The sequence below is a fragment of the Carlito syrichta genome, unplaced genomic scaffold (genome assembly GCF_000164805.1).
Source record: "Carlito syrichta isolate Samal-C Ts95f unplaced genomic scaffold, Tarsius_syrichta-2.0.1 Scaffold154360, whole genome shotgun sequence".
Taxonomy (NCBI): Eukaryota; Metazoa; Chordata; class Mammalia; order Primates; family Tarsiidae; genus Carlito; species Carlito syrichta.
Genome location: NW_007098456.1, coordinates 136,757 through 162,420, shown reverse-complemented (window position 1 = coordinate 162,420; position 25,664 = coordinate 136,757). Strand labels below are relative to the sequence as shown.

At 39.9% G+C, this 25,664-nt stretch overlaps 1 protein-coding gene across 3 annotated transcripts in view; it reads left to right on the top strand.

The window, feature by feature from the left end:
* The first annotated feature begins 10,957 nt into the window (after nucleotides 1–10,957).
* CREB1 (cAMP responsive element binding protein 1) overlaps nucleotides 10,958–25,664 on the top strand; it is a 46,177-nt gene continuing 31,470 nt past the window's right edge. For 2 of the 3 annotated variants that reach the window (XM_008050922.1, XM_021709031.1), the window contains exons 1-3: nucleotides 10,958–11,080; nucleotides 16,611–16,757; nucleotides 24,905–25,005. In XM_008050922.1, the coding sequence (XP_008049113.1) occupies nucleotides 10,967–11,080; nucleotides 16,611–16,757; nucleotides 24,905–25,005 (362 nt within the window). In that variant the 5' untranslated portion in view covers nucleotides 10,958–10,966. Of the gene's footprint in view, nucleotides 11,081–16,610; nucleotides 16,758–17,492; nucleotides 17,535–24,904; nucleotides 25,006–25,664 lie in introns of all 3 variants that reach the window. The other variant, XM_008050921.1, reaches the window with a different exon arrangement.

The window sequence follows — 25,664 nt, the reverse complement described above, 5'->3', positions numbered from 1 at the left end:
ATATTGGTGGCTTTGTGGTGTGGCCCTGAAGTCTTGTGAACTTCTTTACATATCTCTGAACATCTCTAGTTTTCTGTCAGTGAAGTCGACTGAAACAAGAAGTCGACTTATTATTCCTACCATAACATTGCTGCCTTACTTTAGGAAAACTGAATTTTTGCTCTTCCATGTCTAATTTGTAAATGACTTACCAAGTGTATCATTTTCAGAGTTTAGTGCAAAACAACTCTCAAAATAACAAATGTTGCTTCATAAGCGTATTAAAGAAAATCACGGGGATATTCACTTCCCATTTGCATGTAGTGATGATCACATAGTTGCTTCGACTTTGTTAAGTAAATGTAATAGCAGGCTACCCATGTGTAACTTCAGGTGTGGTACCTGTTGCGTCTGGGCAGTTTCAGCACTGAACTCATGTATGAAGTGAACTCAAGATGTAAAGACAACCTTACTCTCTAGTCAGTTAAAAAAAAGTTTATAAAAGTAATTCTGTGTATGAGGTATATGCTTCTTGCTTTCCTCAAAAAATGAAAGCAAGCCGGGCTCGGCGGCCCAGCCCGTCATCCCGCGCCTTTGGGAGGCTGAGGTGAGCAGATTGCCTGCGCCCGCAGGTTCGAGACCCGCCTGGGCAGCGAGACCTCATCTCGACAGTCAACCAAAGAATCAGCCGGGCGTGGTAGCGCGCGCCTGTAGTTCCCGCTACTCAGAAGGCTGAGGCGGAAGGATCGCTGGAGCCCAGCGGGTCGAGGCTGCCGTGGCCAGGAGCGGCCACTGCACTCCAGTCTGGGCGACAGCGTGAGGCTCCAACTCAAAAAATAAAAAATGACATAAAATCAACTCCAAAAATCTGTTTAATAACACTTCATAGTTAGAGGTTTTTGTAAGATCACTTCTTTGAAAGCCTCAAAGTGTAAAGAGCTGTGAACATAGTATAATTAGGTGGGTGTTTGGAACAAAAGGGGAACAGGATAAAAACGTTATCATCTAAAATAAAGCATAGTGATGTTTGCTGCTTTGCATAGCAACAGTATCTCTTGGTGACCAGCTACATGAAGTCTTGTTTCAGAGCCCTCCTATAGTCTTACTTGATGGGAAAGAAGGCAAGTAAACTTTGTCAATACTTTGAACAGAAAAAAACAAAAAATTTCATTTGAGAAAGCACTGAAGCTTTGTAGTTGGAAGATACTGTACACCTAGTTACATATTCTGGGATGACTGTGCAGGGCGTTTCTATGCTTCAAATGACACTTTTGTAATTCACTTCTGTTAAATGCTTTAAGGACAGCATCTTTTTCATAGGTATACTACTTTTTTTTTATTAGTCGGAATCTCACTCTGTAATCCAGGCTGGAGTGCTGTGGCATGCTCGTGGCCACTGCAGCCTTGACCTGCTGGGCTCAGGTGATCCTTCCACCTCAGCCTTCCAAGTAGCTGGAATCACAGGCGACTGCCACCACACAGGACTAATTTTTTTTATTTATTGTAGAGACATGGTCTTGTCAAGTTGCCCGGGCTGGTGTCTAACTCCTGGGCTCAGGCAGTCCTCTTACCTCCACCTTCCATAGTGCTGGGATTACAGGCATGAGCCACTACACCCGGCACATGTTTCAAAAATAAATATTAAAGATAGTATTCAAACTTCCTGGTAATCCCAGAACTACAATAAATTATAAAATATAAATATTGAACTTAAAAAGTGTCTCTGATTTAAATCTAATAAATATATCAGGAAATTTGTTTTCTTACAAAATACAGAAAATAGTCTTTTTTGCCGAACAGCACCTTTGTGGTAGTGGTGCTTGGGTTATTTTGGTGTTTATTGTAATACAAAGAATTTATGAAAGCTTATAAACAAATTTTTACAGTTTCTTATGTTTTGTCTTACAAGTAATTTGAATCACAGAGTTAACTTCATATACAGCCTTTCTTGCCTTTTAATGTCTAACCCTTTGTACTCGAATGTTCCCTCTGAGAGGACATCGTAAATCTAGCAAAAAAAAATCTAGCTGTTCTCTCTCAGGGGACATAAAGGGATTGCTGGTGACTATACAGGACAAACTTAAGCCAGTGCAAATTTTTCTAGAATGTTTGTTTACCTAAAATTTTCTATTCAAATTGTACGAAAAAGCACATAAAGAGATGGAATATGTACTGAGATATACATTTTTAAAAATATCGGCTGTCATTAACAGAGAACGTGTGAAGTGCTTTCACAGTGATGCACAGAGCAGACAAGAAATTACATATTATTAATGTGGGAGAATGAAAGTAAGACTGCATTGTCTGCTCCAAGAGGAAAATACCGGGTCGAAGATGTCAAACAAATGACATGCACATGTGTCAGGGAGCCTGCAGTGCATGCTGGCGACTGTGTCACACTTTACTACATACTGGGGGGAAAAAGGTATAATGTTTTGTTTTGTTTTGTCATAAGTAAGTTCCATTATAGACCAGATAGCATTACAGTAGAAAAACTGGTTCCAACACTGCTGTTTTGTGTAAAGTCATATGTTTCTCAGGATTTCATTAAAAAGCATGGTCGAGTTGCTGGTAGGTGATCTGCGAGATGTCTCCGAGTACAAAGAGCTAGACTAGAGGCCAAAATAGGATTTGTCCTTCATTTACGGGAGAAAGATTTTGCTAGGAGGACAGAGGCGATTCAACTTGGTAAAGACGCCAATTTATTTTAGGTTAGTACATTGCCTATTCTGGCTCATTCCCCTAAAACATATATAACCTCACTTTGTTAGGGTGGGATAAGTCTAAGCATAATCTAGATTTTATACAGTTGAGGTCAATACGTGTTGAGGGGTGTGTGTACATACATGTGTCTGCATATAGCTTCTGAGTGTGCTTTTTGCCTGACTGACTTCGGTGGAGGTGTGCTGTATTTAATACCAGTAGACTGTTTGTAGTATCAGAGACTTCGAGCATTGCTTAATTTCCAGTATCGATTGCATACATCTCAGTTCTGCTAGATTGGACATATGCTAAAGATAAATGGTAAGTATTTCAAGGTTAATAACCAAAAAATAGACTGGGAAAAAAAGTAGAGAAAAATAGGCAGTGCAGCATAGTTACTGATTTTTGAAAAGGTTAAAGTCTTGTGTGACACCTGAACATTTTGCCAACTCCTATAGTAAATTAATCATAACACTTGAGAAAATCAAGACATCAAAGGTGTAAGACTGTGCTAGCAAGGCTTTCACACAGTTATCCTGCAAACTGGATACAGGCACCAAATAAGTTTGTGGAAACTATGGTGTGTCACATGTAAGTGTTTCTAGGTGTATTTCAGAGTACTTTTGGTAACATAATCTGACTGTGACAAACAAGATAGTCATTTAGTTTTAAAATCATGCCTTTGCGACGGTTACACTGGAGATTTTATGTGATATCCTTAAATCCCTGGAAATTTGGATTGGTCAGAGTTTAGGACTTGCTTGCTTCCTAGTGTACAGAGAAAGTTTCTTTTTCTTTTTTTTTCTTTTGTTTTTTTGAGTTGGAGTCTCACTGTGTCGCTCAGACTGTAGTGCAGTGGCCGCTCCTGGCCACCACAGCCTCGACCTGCTGGACTCCGGTGATCCTCCCACCTCAGCCTTCCAAGGAGCTGGAACTACAGGCGCACGCTACCACACCCAGCTGATTTTTGATTTATTGTAGAGATGAGGTCTTGCCAAGTTGCCCAGGCGGGTCTCGAACACGCAGGCTCAGGCAATCCACTCATCTCAGCCTCCCAAGACGCGGAATTACAGGCTGAGCCACCAAACCCGGCTTTCTTTTTTTTCTTATTTAGGTCATTTCTGTTTTTAAAAGTCATAGCATGCGCTCCATTAGTTATAAATGCATTATTTCTCCTTTGGAGTCAAAATTCATAATTCATTTCTCTGAATATTATCTCATCCTAAACAGGATGAAATTTGTCGTAGATTTAGGAGATTAAAAAGTTAACTAGGTTGTGGGGCAGATGGGCTTATTTTGCATAAACTTAAACTAGAATTTTGAAGATTGTAAGGACTGGAATACTTCCTAAAGATCAAAATATTTTAGGAAAAAGAACAAGGTGAAGATATATAGCATTCTTCCCTTTTGTTTAGTGATTATTAGGAAAAAAGTGGTGACTGGCTGACTTTCTTTGATGAGCTTTTCTTTGCAGTTTGATGAAGATTTGTGTTAACTTGCTATCGGTAGATAGATAAGGAAATAATAACTGCCAGAATTTGCCCCTGATTCAGTATAACTGTACAGATGTTGAGAAGGTGAATTTAAATGCTACTTTATCAATAAGGATTCAATGATTGGTCTTTATTATAAAACTGACCTCCAACCTTCCCAACTTTATTTTTCTGAGTACTTCCCACCATCTGACTTACGTGTTTTGCTTATTTACTTTTTCTCCCTAGCCCCCACACACTCAAATGTAAGCTTCATGAAGGCAAAGTTTTAAGAAATGTATTTTATTCGTTGCTTTATTCCCACTAGCTATTATCATTTGTCTTTTTTCCTTGCTCTCTATACAAAATCGAATACCAGCTACTGACTTTGTCATTTCTGGAAAGGCCTGAGCACAACCTTTGCTCATACCAGTTATTTAATCAGAGTTTTTCTTCCACAAATTTATCAGTACTGTCTTCATCCTTATTGCCTTCACCACCCTCCTGACTATCACAGACTATGTTCTCTTTTATGTATCACGGAAGCAGTAATTTGACACTTGCTGGGTTGTTTACCAAACCACATTGTAAACTTTTTAGTATCTTTACTATGGAAAGGGTATAGGACTCAAACAGCCTGTAATACTAGGCAACTGAGGTAAATTTCTTGATGCTGTCTTGGAAAACGGCTTTGTCTTCTGACGCTAAGCAAAAGGACTTCAGCATCCCGTGGGTCACCGATCACCTGCTTGACCACACTTTTTTACAGAATCGTAAAAACGAATCACTTCATATTAAATAGCATAACATTAGAGCCAGTTATTTTATTGTAACAATACTTAGCTTTTGATGAATATTTGGACATTGAGGAACTTACTTGTGGCAAAAAAATCAAAATGTTATATCTTTTATTTTTCTAACATGTCACTGGCATGCATTGCAAGTTCATTGATACATATTGTACAACAGTAATTTGCTTGATGTCTTCTTTTTTTTTTTTGAGTTGGAGTCTCACTCTGTCGCCCAGACTGGAGTGCAGTGGCACGCTCCCGGCCACCACAGCCTCGACCAGCTGGGCTCCAGCGATCCTTCCGCCTCAGCCTTCCAAGTAGCTGGAACTACAGGCATGCGCTACTAATTTTTGATTTATTGTAGAGATGAGGCTAATTTTTTATTTATTGTAGAGACGAGGTCTCGCCAAGTTGTCCAGGTGGGTCTCGAACCTGCGGGCTCAGGCAGTCCGCTCACCTCAGCCTCCCAAAGTGCGGGATTACAGGCTGAGCCACCGAGCCTGGCTGCTGTCTTCTACCTGGATGTTTTTTCACCTTCTCATTTTCTTCCTTCCACATTAATATGTAATTTCTTGTCCAGTCTCTGCGCCACTGTGAAAGCACTTCACACATTCTCTTTCTATGTTAATGCCAGCTGATTTTTTTTTTTTGTATAATGTCTCAGTATTTATTCTGTCTCTATTTGCTTTTTTGCGCAGTTTGACTGGAAAACTTTAAAGAAACAAACATTTTAGAAAAATTTACACTGGCATAAGTTTGTCCTGTGTAGTCACCAGCAATCTCATTATGTCCCCTGAGAGAAGGACATCTGAGTGGTTTGCTAGATTTACGATGTCCCTTCAGAGGGGACATCTGAGTGCAAAGGGTTAAACTGTTGAATGACTCTAACAACAGCAGGACTGGAGCCACATTGTGAGAAAGACACAATGTTCACTATGTGAAAGAGAGGGTCATCATTGGATAATATTGTCTGGTCTTGTAGCATTTTTTAAGTACTGGTAGTAATCTCAAGTTGTAGAATCTTTATTGGATAATAGTTTGGTCTTGCAGCATATTTTTAAAGTACCGTCAATAATCTCAAGTTGTATTTCATTCTCATAATTACATAAATGAATGGTAATATATCCGTACTTGCCCAAGGGGAAGAGGCTAGGTGGCCTATTCTTATTCGTTGTGTCTTTCTTTACTATGTATATAAGTATATAGTAAAAGGGAATTTTTTCCTTTACCATAAACACTGCTTTATTATGTGGCCTGGGTAATTCTGTGTGTATGGTGGTTTGTGGTCTCAGTTCCTAGGATCAGAGGATTTAAAACGGGAAGCAATCTTTTCATTCATCTCTCTTGGTTTTATACATGAGAAACTGAAACACAAAAAGTTTAAAGCAGTTTGTCCACAGCCACTTGGTGACAAATCCAGCTTTCCACCAAATGCTAGACCCTGTTCCCACCGACTGACAGCAGCAGTCTTTGGTTTTCCTCAATATTGGGTATATAATATTACAGATTCATTTCACTTTTTATTTTTCACTTTAAGCAGGATTCTGGAGACCGTTATAGCAACATGGTGTGTGTCTGTGAATTGATTAAAATGTTGTTTCTTTTAGGCATGACACGATTTTGAAATTTGTTTTAAGTTTATAGTTTCTAAGGTGTTCGTCCTACGTTAATTTTTAAATATAAATCATGAAATTTTTCAAATCTTAAACATAATTCCACAAAAATTTTTAAATTCAACATTATTAGAAGAATGAGAATTACAAAACTGTCAAGCCAGCAGTATATTTTAAGTGATTTCTAAGGTACACTGTTGACGACGCTCCAGGCCCAATATTTATATAAGTTCCTATGTACTTGACCTTTTCTTAAGTCGTAGCATTATTTAGTCCTTTGTGGGAGGGGCACTTGTTTAATGAACTAGTACTCTCCTTTCATCAGACAACTTTGGAAACTCACACATTGGCTCTAATATCTGGCTCTGTGTCTGGATACTGGCACTGCTGACTAGACCAATACTGGCTTAATAGGAAAATTGTAGATTATACACGTGGTACTCTGCCATCTCTTCTCCACACCTGAGAGTATCAGCAAAAAGAGCAAAAGCTTTCAAAGTCCAAAATAATTGAATCCACTTTAAATGCTAGTTTAGTCCCATTGGGAGACTGCTATTTTGGTAACTTCAAGGTGAAAAATCAAAAGAACAGTGTCTGTTTTAGTTGAGTCAGTGAAGTTCTTCATCTGAAACATTCTTCCTTAAATCTCAGCAGCATTTTGAGAAAAGGCTAAATTTTTCTGTGTTTGTACTGTGCCCAAGTGGTTAGTATCTACTGAAGTTAAAAGTCATAAAAATTAAGAAGGCTTCTTTCTCTCTCTCTCTAATTTACTTTCTAAATAATTTTTTTTTCTAATCTTAAAAAAAAAAAAAGGCCATTGCCTTACTAGGCTCTGGTGTGACCATGTGCTCTTTGAGCTATGTCCATCGCCATGTTTCCTGGCTTTGGCCCTACCTCGGGGAGGTGAATCTCTCTCTCTCTCGCTAATGTACTTTCTAAGTAAACTTTTTTTCTAATCTAAAAAAAGAAGGAGGCTGTGCCTTACCCAGAAAAGGGACCAGTAGGCTGCCTGAATGAAATGACAGTGAAACATTAGCATTTTAAATGAGGGCTCCTATCCATTGGAAATATCATACTTTATCTTAAAAAGAATGAATATTGTCCCATTGGGGAGGGAAGAAGGACGAAAATCATATGTCTTTGCAGCTGTAGTTTACTTATACAAGCTAATGGCTTTGTTCCTTTATTATAATACAGTGACACATGTTTTCTAAAGCAAAAAGTTGTCATGATGCCCTATACCTTAAATGTAAAAATAAAAATTAACTAGTCTCAATGTGTTATAAACAAAAGCAAAAGTCATGATAGATCTGTACCTTGGATTGTGTTTAATAATAGAGTGAAACTACATACCAGGGGTGCCAAAAACCTGTATACATATTTTAAGAGATGTTATCTATGTATTACTTTTCAAAGTTGAATTGAATTACGTAACAGTGTGTAGTAGGACATTCGCTCAAAAGATGGCATTAATCTAATGAATGCTAGCTCGCATCACCATGCGGCAGGCAGGACAGTCAAAGGAAACGGTGGAAGCAGGGTTGTCGTTCGAGGAGCGCAAATACCGTTTTGAAGTGGCATTTGCAGTATGAGAACCTTGTGGAAGCATGACAGTGGAGGCATGAGAATGCAGCAGAACCTCCAACACGCCCGACAACGGCACGCATTCCTGACGCATCTGAGACACACGCGTGGTCCTGTGTGTGATGTGCACAAGGGAACATCTGCGAGTCCTCGCCCAACAGCAAGTCCTGCAGTGGTTCGCCGTCATCAGAAGAGTCTGGACACTGATGGGAGCCACTTTGAGCACCGCTTGCAGTTGCAGAAGTCACATGTGGCTTGTATTCATCTTCTGATATCAGTATATAATGAGCCTTAGAATTTTAATACAGTTTTTTTCTTTCTTAAAATGTGTGTATATTTTTTTGGCACCCTCTGTATATCGGATGACAGCATAGCTTAAAAAAATGTGACTTAGTAGTCTTTTTAAAGTAGTTGTGTATACTCTGTCTACAAAGGAGGTATGATGGTGATAAATCATTCTAGTTAAAATGATGACTTAGGGAAGAAAATGGAGAACGAAACTGTGGATGTACTCTTACCTTGACTTGGTACTATTCTTGAATGGATTTATTTATTTATGTTATTGTCATTGAGATTAGGTTTTTATTTTTACATGCCATTTTCTTCAAGACCCAAAGTATGGATAACTTATAAGTAAACTTTTTGCTGTTGTTGCTGTTGTTGTTTTGTTACATTTGATGTCATTCTTAAATTATTTGGAAAGAACATAGATTGTAAGTATACAACTCAGTGAATTATGTGATAGTAATCAAAGTCATTTGATAATTTTAAAAAACAGTTGTTTTCTACTATTTGGAAATGCAGGGTAAGCAGTTGTGGCAAAATTTAAACAAAAATGGCTATCTCATATAAAAGTATCTGGGATTTGAAAAATTTTTGTCCGTGAGCATCTCAAAATCACGATTTAAGTATAGTTTTGGTTCATCATTTTTTAAATGTTATATGTAACCTCGGATATTAAAGTTTAATTATACAAGTAATCCTGAATCTGTACTCACAGAGAGAAAAAAGAACCTCAATCAATACTAAAATACCAAAGTAAAAGGTGAAAGTCATCATTCTGTACTATTTCTCTCTTCAGAACCACCATTTATAGTTCAAGCCACAGCTTTTCCATGCATACATCTTTACAACAATTTGTTGTATACTTGTTTAAAATATAAATGAGTTCTGTTTTGAAGTATATCATTATGTTCTACATAGAATATTTTTTCATTGTTGTAATTTTTTAATGGTTCTCTTTTTTTTTTGAGATTGGGGGAGTCTCACTATGTTGCCCAGGCTGGTCTCGAACTTCTCAGGCGAGTCCTACCTTGACCGCCCAAAGTGCTAGGATTATACACAGGAACCACCTCACCTGGCCAATGGTTCTCTTAATGGTGGATACTTGCTTTCAATTTTTTGCTATTATAAAAAAATTTCTACTTTGAATACCCTTGAACAATATCTTTAAACTAGTCAGTATATGAACTTATTATTAACTAGTAGTTGTTTTATATTTTGGACATTACTGTGTTGATTATTATGGTCAGTGCACTTGTCTTGGTGGCTTTCTTAATATTTCAAATAATAATGTAGTCAAGTCTGTTTATCTTTTATCATCTGTGTTTTGTGGTTTTGGTATTTCTAAACTATATTCATTTCTGCAGAGATATTTTGATTTCCATTTTTAACTGTCACTTGTAAAACACTTTAGAGAGCCCTATGAATGGTAGCAAAATGTATCATTATCTAATACATTGTGATGGTGTGTCTCATGATCACATAAGGATCAGTGACAACTTTGATTATCACTTTCAGAGTTATAAAATAAATGAAGCTTATTCTGGAAAAATAGTGGGGTTTTGGTGTTTTTTTTTGTGACGTCACTATAGGTAGTCCCTCACTACTAACACATTCGTTTTTGACAGATAGTATGCGAGGCTCCAGACTATAAGCGGCACTAGAAGCGTTGCTATTTCCCTGAATCCCGAGGACAGAGCTGCTTCCCAGTTTCCAGAAATGTCTCTAGCCTCCACGTGTAGTAGCTGCTGCTTTTGCTGCTACCCAGCATCAGGTCACTCAATAGGTAGATGGGCTCTTAGCAGAGTCCAGAAACTGACAGAGCTCGGTTTTGATGAACTTCCTCGGAATCGTACAGTTAAAAATGTGAAAAGGAATTGTGTGTGTGTGTGATGTAGTGTTGCATGTTGTGCATGGATTGAGGCATCAGGACACCCTGACCTTTTCAGCGTCTGGGCCTCCAGTTTGCCTCTGTGGCCATTTATTCCACCTTTCTACCTTGAGACCCCACAACTTGGGCTCTTGAAGCTGGGATGATTTTGTCCTCCCTCTAGTGATCTCCTGTGGAAGTAGCTTGCCCTTTCTGTGCTTCTTCCATCTCTGGAGGGGATACTCTGATAGGAGGTGCCCTGAAGCCAGTATCACTCTGTCATCACTCTCTACCCCCTCTCTGTACCTGATTGGTACAGTTTGGAAAAAATTATAATTTTACATCCACTCCTCATTAATAGGAGAGGTTCGTGGAAGAGAGGAATTCCTCTTTTTTTCTAGGTGCGGTGATGTCCATTGAGAAGATACAACCAAGGGAGAAGAAAGGCCTTTTTCTTTTTTGAAGGGACTAGCACTTTTACATAAGCTCAGCAGATTTGGACAAGTTTGACATTAATTCAGTTACCTTGTAGTTAACTAGATTTCTGAGTGCATTTGCTAATGGAACCCACCACATATACCTATTTATAACTCGCAATTTGCCTTGAAAGTCACGAAAGCACAAAGCACTGTAGTGCTTGTAACACTCTTCCATGTTATTGTAGGTAACTAAATGACCATGGAATCTGGAGCAGAGAACCAGCAGAGTGGAGATGCAGCTGTAACGGAAGCTGAGAACCAACAAATGACAGTTCAAGCCCAGCCACAGATTGCCACATTAGCCCAGGTATAAAAGACATGGAGAGACTCCAAGTTGTGTCTCTTCCAAGAGGATTGTGTTTCCAAAAGAATTTAGTTTTCATTGCAGCGATGTACAGAGCAGAGATGTACTTAGAATATCAAACTTTCTGTTTACTCAGTAATGTTGAAAAATGATAGTATTAGTTCAATAACATAGCAGCATAGTGTTTTGTGAAACACTAAGTTAGTATTTTTAGTGACATGATCAAGAACTAGTTAGTTTTTAACTGATAAGTAAATTGATTTACTTTCAAGAGAGGAAAATCTTGGCTGCAACAACTTTTTTTAATGTCATTCTATTCTGCATGTGAGTGCAGATAATATGAAAGCCTTAGTTTCTATATGCTTAAGCTAACTAACAGGATAAGCAAATAAATTGACATGTAAGTAAATTTTGACAGTGATAGCAGTTTTTACTTCCTGTATGTTTTAATTCCTGATTCTGTCTTTGTCATAAACATCTTATCTTTAAGGGTATATTCTCTTTTTATTTTTTATTCTTATATATTTCCTTCAAATATTTTATTAACAATTGTTTACATAGATATGAGTGAGAAAGGTGATTAAAATAAAAACCAAACGACAAATATAAACATGCTACATAAGAGTATGACCTCTTTCAGAAGAAGACTCCCAGGAGAACATAATTCTAGCAGAACCTCTAGCTTCAGTTTCCCTGGGAATTTAAAAGTTCTAGGAAGTTTCTGGGCAAGAATGACTCATGGGAAATAGAGGGCTCATCACAGTTGGGGTGTCTGGCTAAGCTGCAGGATAGGCTAGACACGGGGTTTCCAACAAGGCTAGTCAAGAGTGGCCTGCTTTGCTTTCTCCTGCAATAGCCAGGGCCCACCGCCAGCCCTCAGGAGTAAGACAAAACCAAATACATTTAATGTACTCAGGTGAGACAGGCTGTAGGAGTAACCGGGAGAGCCAGGATCCACAGCAGGGCAATGTGGACACAGAGAAGAATCTGGACTCTTCCATTTTGCCCTATGCTCAAAAGAAGGTGCAGTGCCAGCTGGTGTCTTGGTGATGGCAGTCTTCAACATGGCTGTCTCTTGGGTCACTCTGTTCTGTCTGGTTGGGTTGTCCTCTAAGTCTGTTTTGTGGTGTCATCCTGGGAATTCCTTTCACTCTATTGTCTTTTTTGTGAGGTTTATATTTTTGATGTGGTAAAGCATGTTTTTCAGTGGTTTCTTGAGAAGGTTTAACTGGGTGAATAATTCTTGGTAATTTTTTTTTTTTTGGAGTTTTAAAAGATTTGATCCACAGTCAGCTTTTTCTTGTGTTGTTATTAGATTCCTTTCTTATCTCTGGTATCTTGTGAAATGTCTTTTTCATGGTGTTTCAAAACTTCATTATGGTAGACATTGGTTTAGATCACTTTTTGTGCCCTGCTATGTATTCAGGGGGCCCTTTTGTCATGGAAATGCGTGTCTTTTATTCTGGGCAGTTTCTTTAAATTATTTGGTGGATAATTTTTTTTCTTGTTTCACTCTAGGATCCTTGTGATTATATCTGGGTATTATACCTTTAGGACTGTTTCTCTTGCTTTTTCATCTTTTCCTCCTGTTTTCTGTCTTTTTGCGCTACTTTCTGGGAGATTTCCTCAATCCCTTTCAGCCTATCTGCTGAATTTCTTTTATTACTGCTGTCCTGTTTTCAAGAGTTATTTTTTTCTCTGAGAAGTCCTTTTATGTTTGCATAATATCCTATTTGTTTTTCACAAAGGCATTATTTTTTTCTTATCTCTGAGAATACTAAATAAAATGTTTTTGTTTCTTTTTTTCATCTAAGTGTTCTTCTCCCACCATGAATTTTCCTCCATATGGCCTTCCCCCCCCACACACACATTCGATTTGTTTGGGTCTCCATCTTAGATGTGAGAGGCTTTCCTCAAATGTTGGCAATTTGTGGTTGCCTGCTCAGGTTTAAACGTAGGGAATCAGAAAGCTGTGTTGGAAGCTCCGGGTGAGGCCTCACAGCTGTGTGAGCTGCGCGCTTCACTCTAGGCTGATGGTGGTGGTCTTGATGCCAGGATCTTGTAGGTCTTTCCCCCTGGTGTTGGTCAGGTTCCCCAGAGAGGGCGTCATTAGTCCCCTGCTGATGGGAGAAAAGAAGAGGGCTGAGGTTGAAGTTCCCACCTGTCGAAGCAGCGCCTGTTGCTGGGCAGTCAAGAGACCTTCTTTCCAGGGAATAATACTCCCATTTTTTTCCATGATGGTATTGTTTTGTTCTTCCACAGGGAGCTGAGGAGAGGATACAAGTGCTTTTCCAAAAACCTTCAGTCAGCCTTCCTTGTTTTCAGTCTCTTTCGCGCCACCTTCCAGGGTGTAGTAGGTCCCGAGCCTCTTGATCTCCTGCTAGAATCTAGCAGGCTTCTCCCACCTCCAGCTCCGGAGTTGGCTTCTGGGGTCTCCCACTAGCATTCATCCATCTGCTTTCCAGCCTCCAGAGCTCTATTGCTCTGACCTCCTTTCCATGCTCTTGCGCTTGTGTGGCTTTTCCTGCAAAAAGGAAATCTGTTTTGTGAACGGTGGTTGGGGGTTCAGGAGGGAGCAAAATCATATGCATGTGTTCAGTTGTCAGCTTGATCAGGCAGCCCTCTAGCCCCAGGTACTGAAAGGGGAGAGGCAGGCTCAGATTTGCATTGCAGGGAAGCTAGCATATGTTTATGTATATATTTTAAGTTTCTTTATTCCCGGTTACAGAGTTTTTTCATTTGCTCATCCAGTTGCCTTAACTCCCATACAGCATACGTTTTTGACATAATTTCCTCTCATAGTTCTGATTCCTGTTACTTTTTTTTTTTTGAGTTGGAGTCTCACTCTGTCGCCCAGACTGGAGTGCAGTGGCTGCTCCCGGCCACCGCAGCCTCGACCTGCTGGGCTCCAGCGATCCTTCCGCCTCAGCCTTCCAAGTAGCCGGAATTACAGGCATGTGCTACCACGTCTGGCTGATTTTTTTATTTTTTTATTTATTATAAAGATGAGGTCTCGCTGCCCAGGCAGGCCTTGAACCCGCGGGCTCAGGCAATCTACTCACCTCCGCCTCCCAAAGGCGCGGGATATGTTGGTCTTTAAATACTGGGAAAATAAAATGGTCAGACATACCCAAGATGATTGTGATTTGTTCAATGAATGGAAAAAACAAATCCAGCCACACAGAAAGGGAAGAAAGTCAATCTAAAACATTAATGTCATGCCTTATTTTACTTTTAGAATTTATAGAAATTTTTTTAAACTGGAAAAAAAACTGTTGGTTTGGATATGAGAATGTAAGTTTTTATAGATTTAAGTTAATATTATGGGGAGACACCTCTTATCAACAAGGGTGCCTGAACGAAGCATATTTGTATACTAACCCTTAACTGTACCCCACAATATCATAATAAAAAATACTGATAAAAAAAGATGATTATTGTAGTTTTCTTGTCATGTCAAATTTGAAAACCTAAATATATAATAATAAGAAAATTATTAAATTATGTAATTTTTTCTATTATACAGTCTTTTAAAACAGGCTAGAAGACTATTAATGGTAGAAAGATATTTGTAATGGATTTTAAAGATAACATTGTTTCCACAATAGTATACTATACAAATGGAAAGAATATAATGGAATTTTATTTTTGTATATCTATATTTTATACACAGAGAGAAGCCATTATGTAGAAAGATCAGAGTAGAAAAGGAATTATTCATTCAGTTAGTCTGTTTTATTTACCCCAGAGAAGACTCGAGGAAGAGATCATTAAGTGCCTCACACATTAGAAGAGCATTTATATGGAATTGGGATAAGATCCTCTGAATAGCCTTGAGGTTATATTTCTCCAGCTTCAGTGTAGGGGAGATTGTCACTGGGTCCTCTTAGACTCTGACTTTGCCAACAGGGCAGCCTGTGTGACTCGTGATGCAGGTGGTCCAGGACCACATTTGCGGTGGCCAGTGAGAACGTGGCTAACCGGGAGGCCCGGGCCTGTCTTCAGTAGGGACCGTTCCCCCAGTCTTCACAGTCAAGCCCTTCACTGCCTGCTAAGCATCTCTGCAGATTTAGGTGTCAAATCAAAACCAGCATCTTCCATGAAAATCCCAGTAACCCAAAAACCTGTCCTTACTTCTTGCATGTTCTCAGGTGACAACGTCGTCTCGGACATGAAACGTGTGTGTGTGGTCATCTGGGATTCTCCTCGCCTCTTTGGACCTGTCATGCATGAAGCCCTTCCTAGCCAGCTTCCACATTGTCACCAAATCACTTCTCATTCCATCCCTATGACCGCCATTCCTCTATTTTTGGCCTTCGTCATCTCACCTTCACTGCTGTGTAGGCTCTCTTAGTTGGTCTCCCTCCATCAGGTTTTTCTCCCTTCGACATAGGTCTCTTTTACACGGTCACTGAAGTGCTCTCTCCAAAGTGCAAACCTCACCATGATATTCAGGGCTTCAGAAGTCCTCCATGGCTTCCCCAGTACCTCAGGACAACATGCAAGTTCTTTGACATCACATGCACAAGGCATTCTGTGGCTAGCTCACGCAGCCCCTGCCCACCACTGTGTCTCCCCTGCTTCTGCATCACACTGTAACACACACCAACGTGCTCCAGGTGCTGTGCTCCAACATGCTGAGCCACCGGCTCTCCCTCTGCTTGCGATGCCATTTCTCTTGCGTTGGCCACTCCGGCCCTCCTTCTGAAGTCCTGGGCCTCTCCCCTGTAAGCCAACTTTTATTCTTTGTTTTAAGCTCACGCTTTTCCCTGGTAGCCCCCTTCCTCTTAGACTGGGTGGGGTAACTTCAGTATGTCTGTTTCTCTCTTCACGGTGCAGACCTCCTTACTGCACTGACTTGTGTTTACTTGTGTCTCTTTTCCCCATCCTTTCACATACACACCTCAGTAATTTTCTTGAGGTCAGAGACCCCAAGGAAGTTGGGGTCCTTTTTGTAGTTTCAGTTCTAACATTGTTCCTGACATGTAGACCCCAGTTAACTATTCAGCTAATACGCGAAAATAAGTAAAATTCTTATCCCTGAACGTGTTCAAGAATAGCAACAGTAAATAGCATCTGATAGACATGTGTGATTTAAGGACGCTTCCAACCTGGATATTGATTGACTCATACAAGCTGCCTTAATTCTAGCCTTAGTAGATCAGTTTACCCTAAGTTTGAGAACAATTAGATTTTGGAACATGACTTAACACATGAAAACTTGTATGTTTCTTCCAGGCTAGTATTTCCGTGGACCTTGGGTGAATTACTTAATCTGTCAGTAGAACATTAAAATAGCTGTTGCTTTTGGTCATTTGGGAAGAGCTGAAAAGGGTGGGGGCTGTAGTTCTTTGACTCTCTTTGTAGTTTTGTTTTTTAAAGAATATTTAATCATTGGTTTATTTCCTATCAGTGAAATGCTGGTGTAGCAACAAGTTCACATTCTTGCTCCTAAAAAGGTATTTAATATTGAACATTTGTTCTCCCGAGGAGGTGTCTGTGATGGTGATGTTTTCTGTGTTCAACACCGCAGGTATCTATGCCAGCAGCTCATGCAACGTCATCTGCTCCCACTGTAACTTTAGTTCAGCTGCCCAATGGGCAAACGGTTCAAGTCCATGGAGTTATTCAGGCGGCCCAGCCATCAGTTATTCAGTCTCCACAAGTCCAGACAGTTCAGGTATGTGTGTAAAATGTTCTACATCTACTTGAATGACTGTTATTTATAGCCATATCTCTCTCCTTTCATGAGTTATGAAAATAAGTACATATCTAGTTCAGAGTCTGTTTTACTTTACAATGAAGCAGTGTGTTACATCTGTATGTAGTCACCTTATGTATAGGAACATATATGCACAAGAACAGACATAAAAGAAAATGATTTTTTCTTAAACTTCTGAAGGAAAATGGTTAAGTACATGGGATAAAGTGGAAATGTTTGGGAGAGACTATAAGGATGGTATACCTCAGTTAAGGAAAATTGAGATACAAAAATAATAGGCATAATATTCTAAACCTACGGTTGAAAAAGAAATAAACCCTTGATCCAGAATTAACTAATAGCCTTACCTAAGATATTATTTGAACTTAGAGATCACATGAAGCATTTGTGAAATTTCCAGTTATAGTATTAAGTTTGAAATAATGTATTCAGGAGGTGCGTCTTAAAGGGTCAGGGACTGTGCTGTGCATGTTATCTTACTCTTTGGAGAGATCGTTCCATGCGGTTTCATCCAAGGGGAATAAGTCACCATAGACTTCCGGAGGTGACTTCTCTGCTTAACTTTAGGAAACCAGAAGCACTATAGATCTTTGCAACTGAGCTTATTGAAAAAAAGAAAGAAAAAAAATACTTGAACATTCATTCAAGTAGGCCATAACCCCAGCCTCCCATTTCATATTTTTTGCTTCACAGTCTTCCTGTAAGGACTTAAAAAGACTTTTCTCCGGAACACAGGTGAGTCCTAGGTCCTAGATTCGGAGAGAACTATTATTAGAAAGGAAGGTGAGAAATTGTTCTTTATGTCTTTGTCTTTTTTCCTCTATGAACATGGAATTTAAAGGTTTAAGTAAAAACCTTAAGAGATCTTCTAGATCGTATTTGTTACCTACCTGGCCCTTAGTCTATTGCTTATTCTCCTGTGTAGCATTTCTCCCCTCTTCTAAATGGTATCTGGCATTATACAGACTCTTTCAGAAAAGACTCTGTTTCTCCTGAGGTGTAATCTGTTTGCAATTAGGAGTGATTACTGATATTTTCTTCCCCATCTTTCTAAAACTTTTACCTGGTGATCCCAGTTCTAGTCTCAGAAACTAGATTAGCAAGTCTAATTTCTTTTCTCTTGAACTGCTTCCTCCCCATCGCCCACACACTTCCCATTTTTAAGAACATCTCCAGACTAAACAAACTGCTATTTTTTTTCCCAGCCACTTATCAAATGGTTTAACTTTGGTTCCCCTTCCCTGTCCTGGTTGTTTCCTTCTGGGTGAGAGCTGTCATGTTTTCCTTGGAGTGTGGTAACCAGACCTGATTGACGTCTACAGAGGGGAGAAGTGCTCTCTTTGTCCTGGAAGCATTCTATTAATGTCCTCATACTAGATTTTGTCAGCCGTTGTGTGCTGTTGAGCCATTGAGCTGCTGTTACCCACCTCTGTCATTCTGTTCTTGTGCTTTTGATTTGCTTAGACATTTGAGTGGGGGATAAAAAGAAGAAATGTTTTTGTGTGAAATCATCAAGTTGTATGAATTTCCACAAGGTACTGGGCGTGGAATTTGTTAATAAGTAGGAGATGGTGTTGGCCATTTACCAAAACCTAGGAATTTGATATTTCTGTGAAATCGCAATGGTTGAGCAGTAGTCCTTTGCCTCTGTTTTTATTCCATTGATGGTGACCATGCCATTCTCCACACTCCGCCATTAGTAATTTTCTACCCCATGTCCTCCTCTTGATAATAGTGGAACAAACTTGATCTGCTAGTCAGGAGATGGAGATTTCAGACCCAGTTTAAACGACCTTGGGGACATCAACCTGTACTCTCTCTTTTTCACTTATAGAAGAAGGTCTTTCTACAAAAAAAGAAAAATACACGAAGATTACTAAGATTATAGCTACAAAATTGGCTAGGATTACAATTTTTGATTATATTTAATTGTTGATTAGGTTCTTAATCTTTTTTTCTGGGCCAACATAATTTGAATATGGGGATTATATACCATTAGCTTTATAGAGATATGTATTCATCTTTTAAAGGACACATTTTTCTATTAAGGTGAGCTGTGCTTATTAATTTGGAGTACATATTTGTGAAAGAAAAATTGAACTTCTTGAACCCTGGATTCTACAAATAGAGACACAAATGCACTACTTTTTTTTTCTTCAAAGGGCCTAAACCATGGAGAATCTGTTCAACTTTAATAATCACTTTAACTGATTAGTAGTGATTAGTATTAATAACAGAAGTAGAAGTAGTTTATATAGGAAGAGATGATCACTGAGAAGAATGGTCTTTCAAACTTCAAGATGGAGAACTGTTAGTATTCTGAAACAAGTTTCCAAAATGCACAAGGTGCATTTCTCTTGATGTGAGAGTAAGTTACTAGAACTTCTGTTCATATGTTTCAATCTAAATATAGTACAAACTAAGCTGTACTAATATTTCATATGTGACTTGACTTTGGTATCCTAATTTTGTCCATATATGTGTCACATCGCAGATTCACTGAGAAGCTTCACAAAAATAATGGGAGTTGCACAATGTGTAGGGGTTGGCAGTGGCATCCTGACTTTTCCTTCCTTAGTTTTGACCATGTTTCAATACAGTGCAGATTAAATGTGCCAGACCGAGGACTTATGGCTTACGTTACTTTAAGTTATGGCATCCATTCCTTCACCAGATGTTTATTGATCACATGCTGTGTGCCAGTCACTGTTCTAGGTGCGAAGAAAGATACAGTGATCAGATAGTACCCGTCTGTTCTTGTGAAGAGAGATGGGCTGTGAGAAAGGAAAGTGCATCCACGAAGGCAAGTGCCGAGAGAGGAACCGGGGGGAAAGGAGTGGAGAAGGAGGCAGGGGAGGGGGTGCTTGCTGTGTCCGACTCAGGGAACGCCGTGAGCAGACTTCAGGCCACAAAGGGCCTGCCACGCAGTCCCCAGGCTTGGGAGTGAGGAGAAAATGGGACTGGAGCCACATAAGCCAGGAGCAGAGCAGCTGGAGATGAGACTTGAAGTGTGCGTGTGTCTCCTCGATGCTCGATGCTCAAGCCCTGCTAGGACCTTGGATAGGGAGTTTTCTGGGCAGCCTCCTTGGGTCCCTCCCACTGGGGGAGCTTTTCTGTCCTCTCAATACATCCTGCTTTCTAAGAAAGAGAAAGTTTTCTAAGCTGTTCAGAGTCTTCTGGAACTTCAGTCGGTGCTGAACTTTCTTGTTGAAAGTGTGAAATGGTGGCCAGGCGTGGTGGCTCATGCCTGTCATGCCAGCACTTTGGGAGGCCAAGGCGAGAGAATTGCCTGAGCCCATGGGTTCAAGACCACCTGGTCAACATGACGAGACCTCGTCTTTACAATAAATCAAAAAATTAGCCAGATGTGGTGGCATGCGCCTGTGGTTCCAACTGCTTGGAAGGCTGAGGCGGAAGCATCGTCTGAGCCCAGCAGGTTGAGGCTATGGTGGCCAGAGCAGCACATCACTGTGCCCCAACCTGGGCTGCAGAGGGTGACTCCAACTCAAATAAACAAGCAAGCAAATAAATAAATACATGAATTTAATTACATGCTTATAGTTAAAACTTAATATGGCCACCTAAGTTCTAACTGCTGTTTTATAATTAGCCAGCTTTAAAACAAAGGCTTCAAACCAGGCACAGTGGCTTGCACCTATAACCCCAGCACTTTGGGAGGTGGAGGTGCGAGAATTACCTGAGTAATAGAGTTCAAGACCAGCCTGAGCAACTTGGTGAGACCTTGTCTCTATAATAAATCAAAAAATTAGCCGGGCGTGGTGGCATATGCCTGTGGTTCTAGCTACTTGGAAGTCTGAGGCCGACGGATCACCTGAGCCCAGCAGGTCAAGGCTGAGGTGGCTGTGAGCATGCCACTGCACTCCAGCCTAGGCGATAGAGTGAGACTCTGACATAGATAGATAGATAGACAGATAGATAGATAGATAAGAAATTGTAACACCCTATTAGCGTGACAGAGTGAGACTCCGACCCAAATAAATGTATGAAACTGTAACACCTTCCTATTAGCATGCAGTGAACTGACTTAAAGCCAGGGAGAAGAAAATGCACCAGATATATCTCACTGGAAGCTTGCGTAATTGGTGGATGAAATGAAAAATGCTTTTACTTAATAGGCACAGCCTAAAATGTACTTACTTTTGTTATCCACATGTCATGAATTCTCTTTCTCAACACAAGCAGGTGCTAAATCACATTACGAAAAACCCAAGCTTAGAGTCAGATTTCTGAATGACTATTTTAAAATATTAAGTGACTTTTAATGAAGCGCATTACATTAGACCATTCTCATTATGAAAAAGTAAATGGTTTATCTTTAAGAGATGTAGAAATTAAATTTGAATATTCATATTTATCCTATTTAAGAGTTATTGTTTTATTATATAATTAATATACTTAAAATTTACAAATAAGATACACGCTTATGTAAACTTGTTTTATTTATAAAGGATACCTGCAGATCAAAAAAGTTTAAAGATCACTGCTGTCGACTTTTACTAAGCTTCTTGATCCAATGAGTAGATATTATCTTAACCACGAGTCTTATGAAGATCAGGTTTGAGTGAAGTGAGGCAGAGAAAGTACTTAAGTTTCAGGGGACCATGTAAAGGTTTAGAAAACATCTAATGGCGGGGAGGGGGGACATATAGCAATATAAGGGTACCCAAATCAGGCGAAATAAGGTGAAGTGAGGATCAGTTGGAGACCCAAACTTCACCTATATGATGACCACTTATGTACCTAATCCTGAATTGCACCTCACATCTTTAAAATAACATTAAAAAAGAAAGAACGAAAGAAAGCATCCAATATTAGCCATTGTTTTGATTTGGTTCTAGTCACTGTGTAGTTTATTTTGAAATTTCTGGTAATCAAAGTAGTTTTTCTACCCTTACAAAGAGTTGGTATACGTTTTAAACAAACCAAAGTTGAGAAATACAGATCTAAAGCTTTATGTGTACAAGTGGTAGTTTGGCTCTTTGAAAATTTCTAACCCTGAATTGCACCCCACACCTTTAAAATAAAAAAGTTAAAAGAGAAAAAAAAATCTCTTGACTTACCAGTGATCAAAATAAAAGATGAATTTGAGGAACCTGGAAGGATCAGTAAGAGGAGTGACCGGAGATGAGGACCAAAGGAATGGGTTCTATCACTGGAATGTGATGTTAGTATTTGATCCTTACAGTGGGGATATCATTTTTCATATGGTTACTTTAATCTATTGAATGATGATAATTTTTTATAAACTGGGTTTTTATTAGTCTCAGAAATGTGGATCTAGTGTTGTTGTTTTTTTAAGAGCAGTTTCTGGTTCACAGCAAAATTGAGAGGAAGGTACCAAGATTTCGCATATACCCCCTGCCCCCTACATGCATAGCTTTCCTCATTTTTTTTTCTTTTTTCTTTTTGAAAGCAGGATTTATTGAGAGAACAGAAAAGCTCCCACAGTGGGAGGGGACCCAGGGGGCTTGCCCGCTTTCCCCATTTCTTAGCATACCCCTCCAGAGTGGTGCATTTGTATTATAATTAAGTGCCCTAAATTCGCGCATCATAATCCCCTAAGGTCCATCGCTTACATTAGGCTCCATTCTTGGTGTTGGCACATTCTATGGCAGATTGAGAGAAACTGTAGGAGTTGGCTCATGGTTTACTCCTCTTCAGATAGTATTTCCAAAGAGGAAATATTACATGCATTATGTGGTATTGAATAGTTCTGAATTCTCTTAAACATTTGAAAAGTTAAAAGCACTAAATAGTAATAAGTGAATTTCTTCTGTCTGAATTGACAAAATCTTTTAGATCAGAGAACAACCTTTTTTCTACTTAAGAGCCATAGAGGCATTGTGTTTAAAAAAAAAAAAAGAAAGAAAGATCACAGATAAAAAGCAGCATTATTTTATTTCAAAACTATCCTGTAGGTAGTTTTTGTGGCCTATTTCAGTATCGCCTGAATGAGTTTCGCCCTAGAAAGGGATGTTCTGTGTCTTTTTTCTTTTTTTTTTTTTGAGTTGGAGTCTCACTCCGTCGCCCAGACTGGAGCGCAGTGGCCGCTCCCGGCCCCCACAGCCTCGACCTGCTGGGCTCCGGCGATCCTTCCGCCTCAGCCTTCCAAGTAGCTGGAACTACAGGCGCACACTACCACGCCCGGCTAATTATTATTATTTTTTTTTCGATTTATTGTAGAGACGAGGGCTTGCCAAGTTGCCCAGGCGAGTCTCAAAGCCGCGGGCTCAGGCAGTCCACTCACCTCGGCCTCCCAAAGCGCAGGATTGCAGGCTGAGCCACCGAGCCCGGCTTGTTCTGTGTCTTTAAGATGAGGGGGTATGGATGGGGCAGGGCAGAGAGAGGAGGAGCCGTGGATGGGCTGAGCAGACGCGGGAAATGACACTTGTCACAGTACTGTCCTCTTGGAGCTGTCTTGTTGCTGTTCCTTGGATTTCTGACGCTCGCGAGATCCTTTTTTTAGTTCCGGATCTGCTCTGCATCTGTGAGAAAGTTGTGCCGAGACTGTCTAGTGGGTCAGTTCCGGATTCATCATGTTTAGGTCTTTCAGGCTGAACTTCTAGACTTTAAAGTGTTTGAATGGGGCACACATTACTTGATTATAGGTATATTTTGCTAAGAGTTGCTAGAGTCCCCCAGTTTCACTTTAGAGGGAGCATGCTTAGCACAAAGCCCTGTCAGAGTGAACACCCACTCTCCAGAACCCATGGGCTCCCTCTGCATACGTTTTTTTCTTACTGCTGTTACCATATGTTTTGACATGGAGCGAGCCCACAAGACCTTGTCTTGGCTCAGTAGACTTCTCAGTTTGACGGCGTTGTGTGCACTCAGTTGAGGAAAGAGCACAACTCCTGCCAGCTGGACCAGAGAAACTTGGGCAGAGTACATAACACAGACAAACATTCTTCTAATCTACACATGCCTAAAGGGGCCACCACCTGCTCCTTCGAAACTGGAATGGTCTGGTTTGCGACTAGAACCTCCAGGGTTTGTGGCTGGTGTGCATGTCTAAGGCAGAGGTGCTAAGTAATGGCAGGCCTCCAGTACCTCCTGGCTCAGTTTCTTGGGTGAGTTCCTTGACTTCTGTGTGCTTTGGCTCTTCCGTCTGTAACATGGATGTGGCAGTACTGTGCTCGTCTGGCGCCTGTGTTACTGTGTGGATCAGATAATGTCATCGGTGGAAGTGCTTAGCGTAGCACCTGGCACATAGTATGTTATCAATAAATTACAGTTTCTATTACTAATATCCCATGTGAAATTTTTATTCACTCGCCTTCATTGCTTTTTAATCTAGGGATCTTACCAAAACACGTAGTTCTTTACCCTGAATTTTTGTTTAAAAATAATTGTAGAGTGCCAACTTTGAAACGTATATACACGTAGAAGACGACTTTTTCTCTAATTTGCTGGAAACAACTGTTGGGGAAGTGGTGAGGGATCACCAGTCTTATTGACACAATTGTAAGTGCATTCATACGTGCTCACGCAGTTAAAGGAAGTATCTTTACAGTCACTGTATAGACTTGTGATCACATGTTTAGTCATTCATCCTATCCCTTCATGTCAAAAACCTTTATCCCAACAAATACAGAGGATGCCAGAAAAGTGCCTTTTAAGAACGGAAAAAATGATATTAAAATGTAATACTCAATATATACCAGTTACAAAAGATGAACGCAAATCACGTTTGACTTCTGCCATTACGAGAGGTGCTCGAAATGGTCACCATCCGCGTCCAGACACTTTTGTTTATAGCAAACGTCTCTTAAAATGTGTATACATTTTTTTTGTACCCCCAGTATAAGGAAAAGCTGACAGGTGACACTGATGTGCTCAGGATTGATTATGTGGAGTCCTGAAAAACATTAAGCTGCAGCTGTTGCAGGCTCTCTGATACCATCTTAAGTCTGTAGGGCAAGTAAAGCGGGGAGAGAGTGGTTGATGGGGCTGTCTCCATAAAAAATGATTTTTTTCTACTGAAGCATGTACAAGGATTATATATCCTTTTGTATTTGACTTTTTCTTAAAATTTTTTGGGAACTAAATTTGATTATCAAGATAAAGTTCTTCTTTATTTTCAGATTTCAACAATTGCAGAAAGTGAAGATTCACAGGAGTCAGTGGATAGTGTAACTGATTCCCAGAAACGAAGGGAAATTCTTTCCAGGAGGCCTTCCTACAGGTATGGAGTGCAGTAGAATAAAAGATGCAGGAAGCCTTGGCTCGTTGCAGGTAGAGAGATGTCAGAAAACCAGTTAGCTGCTCATGTCTTCACCTTGAGTTACTGTCCCAAATACATTGAAGCTTATTGTACGGAATTCAGAGCATTTCTTATTCACAGCAGTCCTGAATAAACTCTGACATTTTTGTTTCTGCTTTTGTAGACTATGCTGGCTCCTGCCTTTCTGTTAAAAAATTTGGAGTACACTTGATACAGTTAGAGCAGTTTTTAGTTATAAGCCGGTTCTGAGGCTATATCATTTACCTACTTAGTCACACATTTGCAAACTGTTTTTATGCTATGGTACTTAGTAGATAACTACTTATTAATTTAATAGCTGTCTCAGGGCGATGGTTTGCTAACATCACCTAATTTTAGGGATACCTCACTATAGTTTTTATGTTCAATTATCTGGTTGCCTAGTCCGGCCTTGTCTCCAAAGTAGACTCAAACCTTTTTTAATATGTAGAAATTGAGCCAGGTTCAGTGGCTCAGCCTGTAATTCCGCGCTTTGGGAGGCTGAGATGAGTGGATTGCCTGAGCCTGTGGCTTCGAGACCCTCCTGGACAACTTGGCGAGACCTCATCTCTACAATAAATCAAAAAATTAGCCGGTTGTGG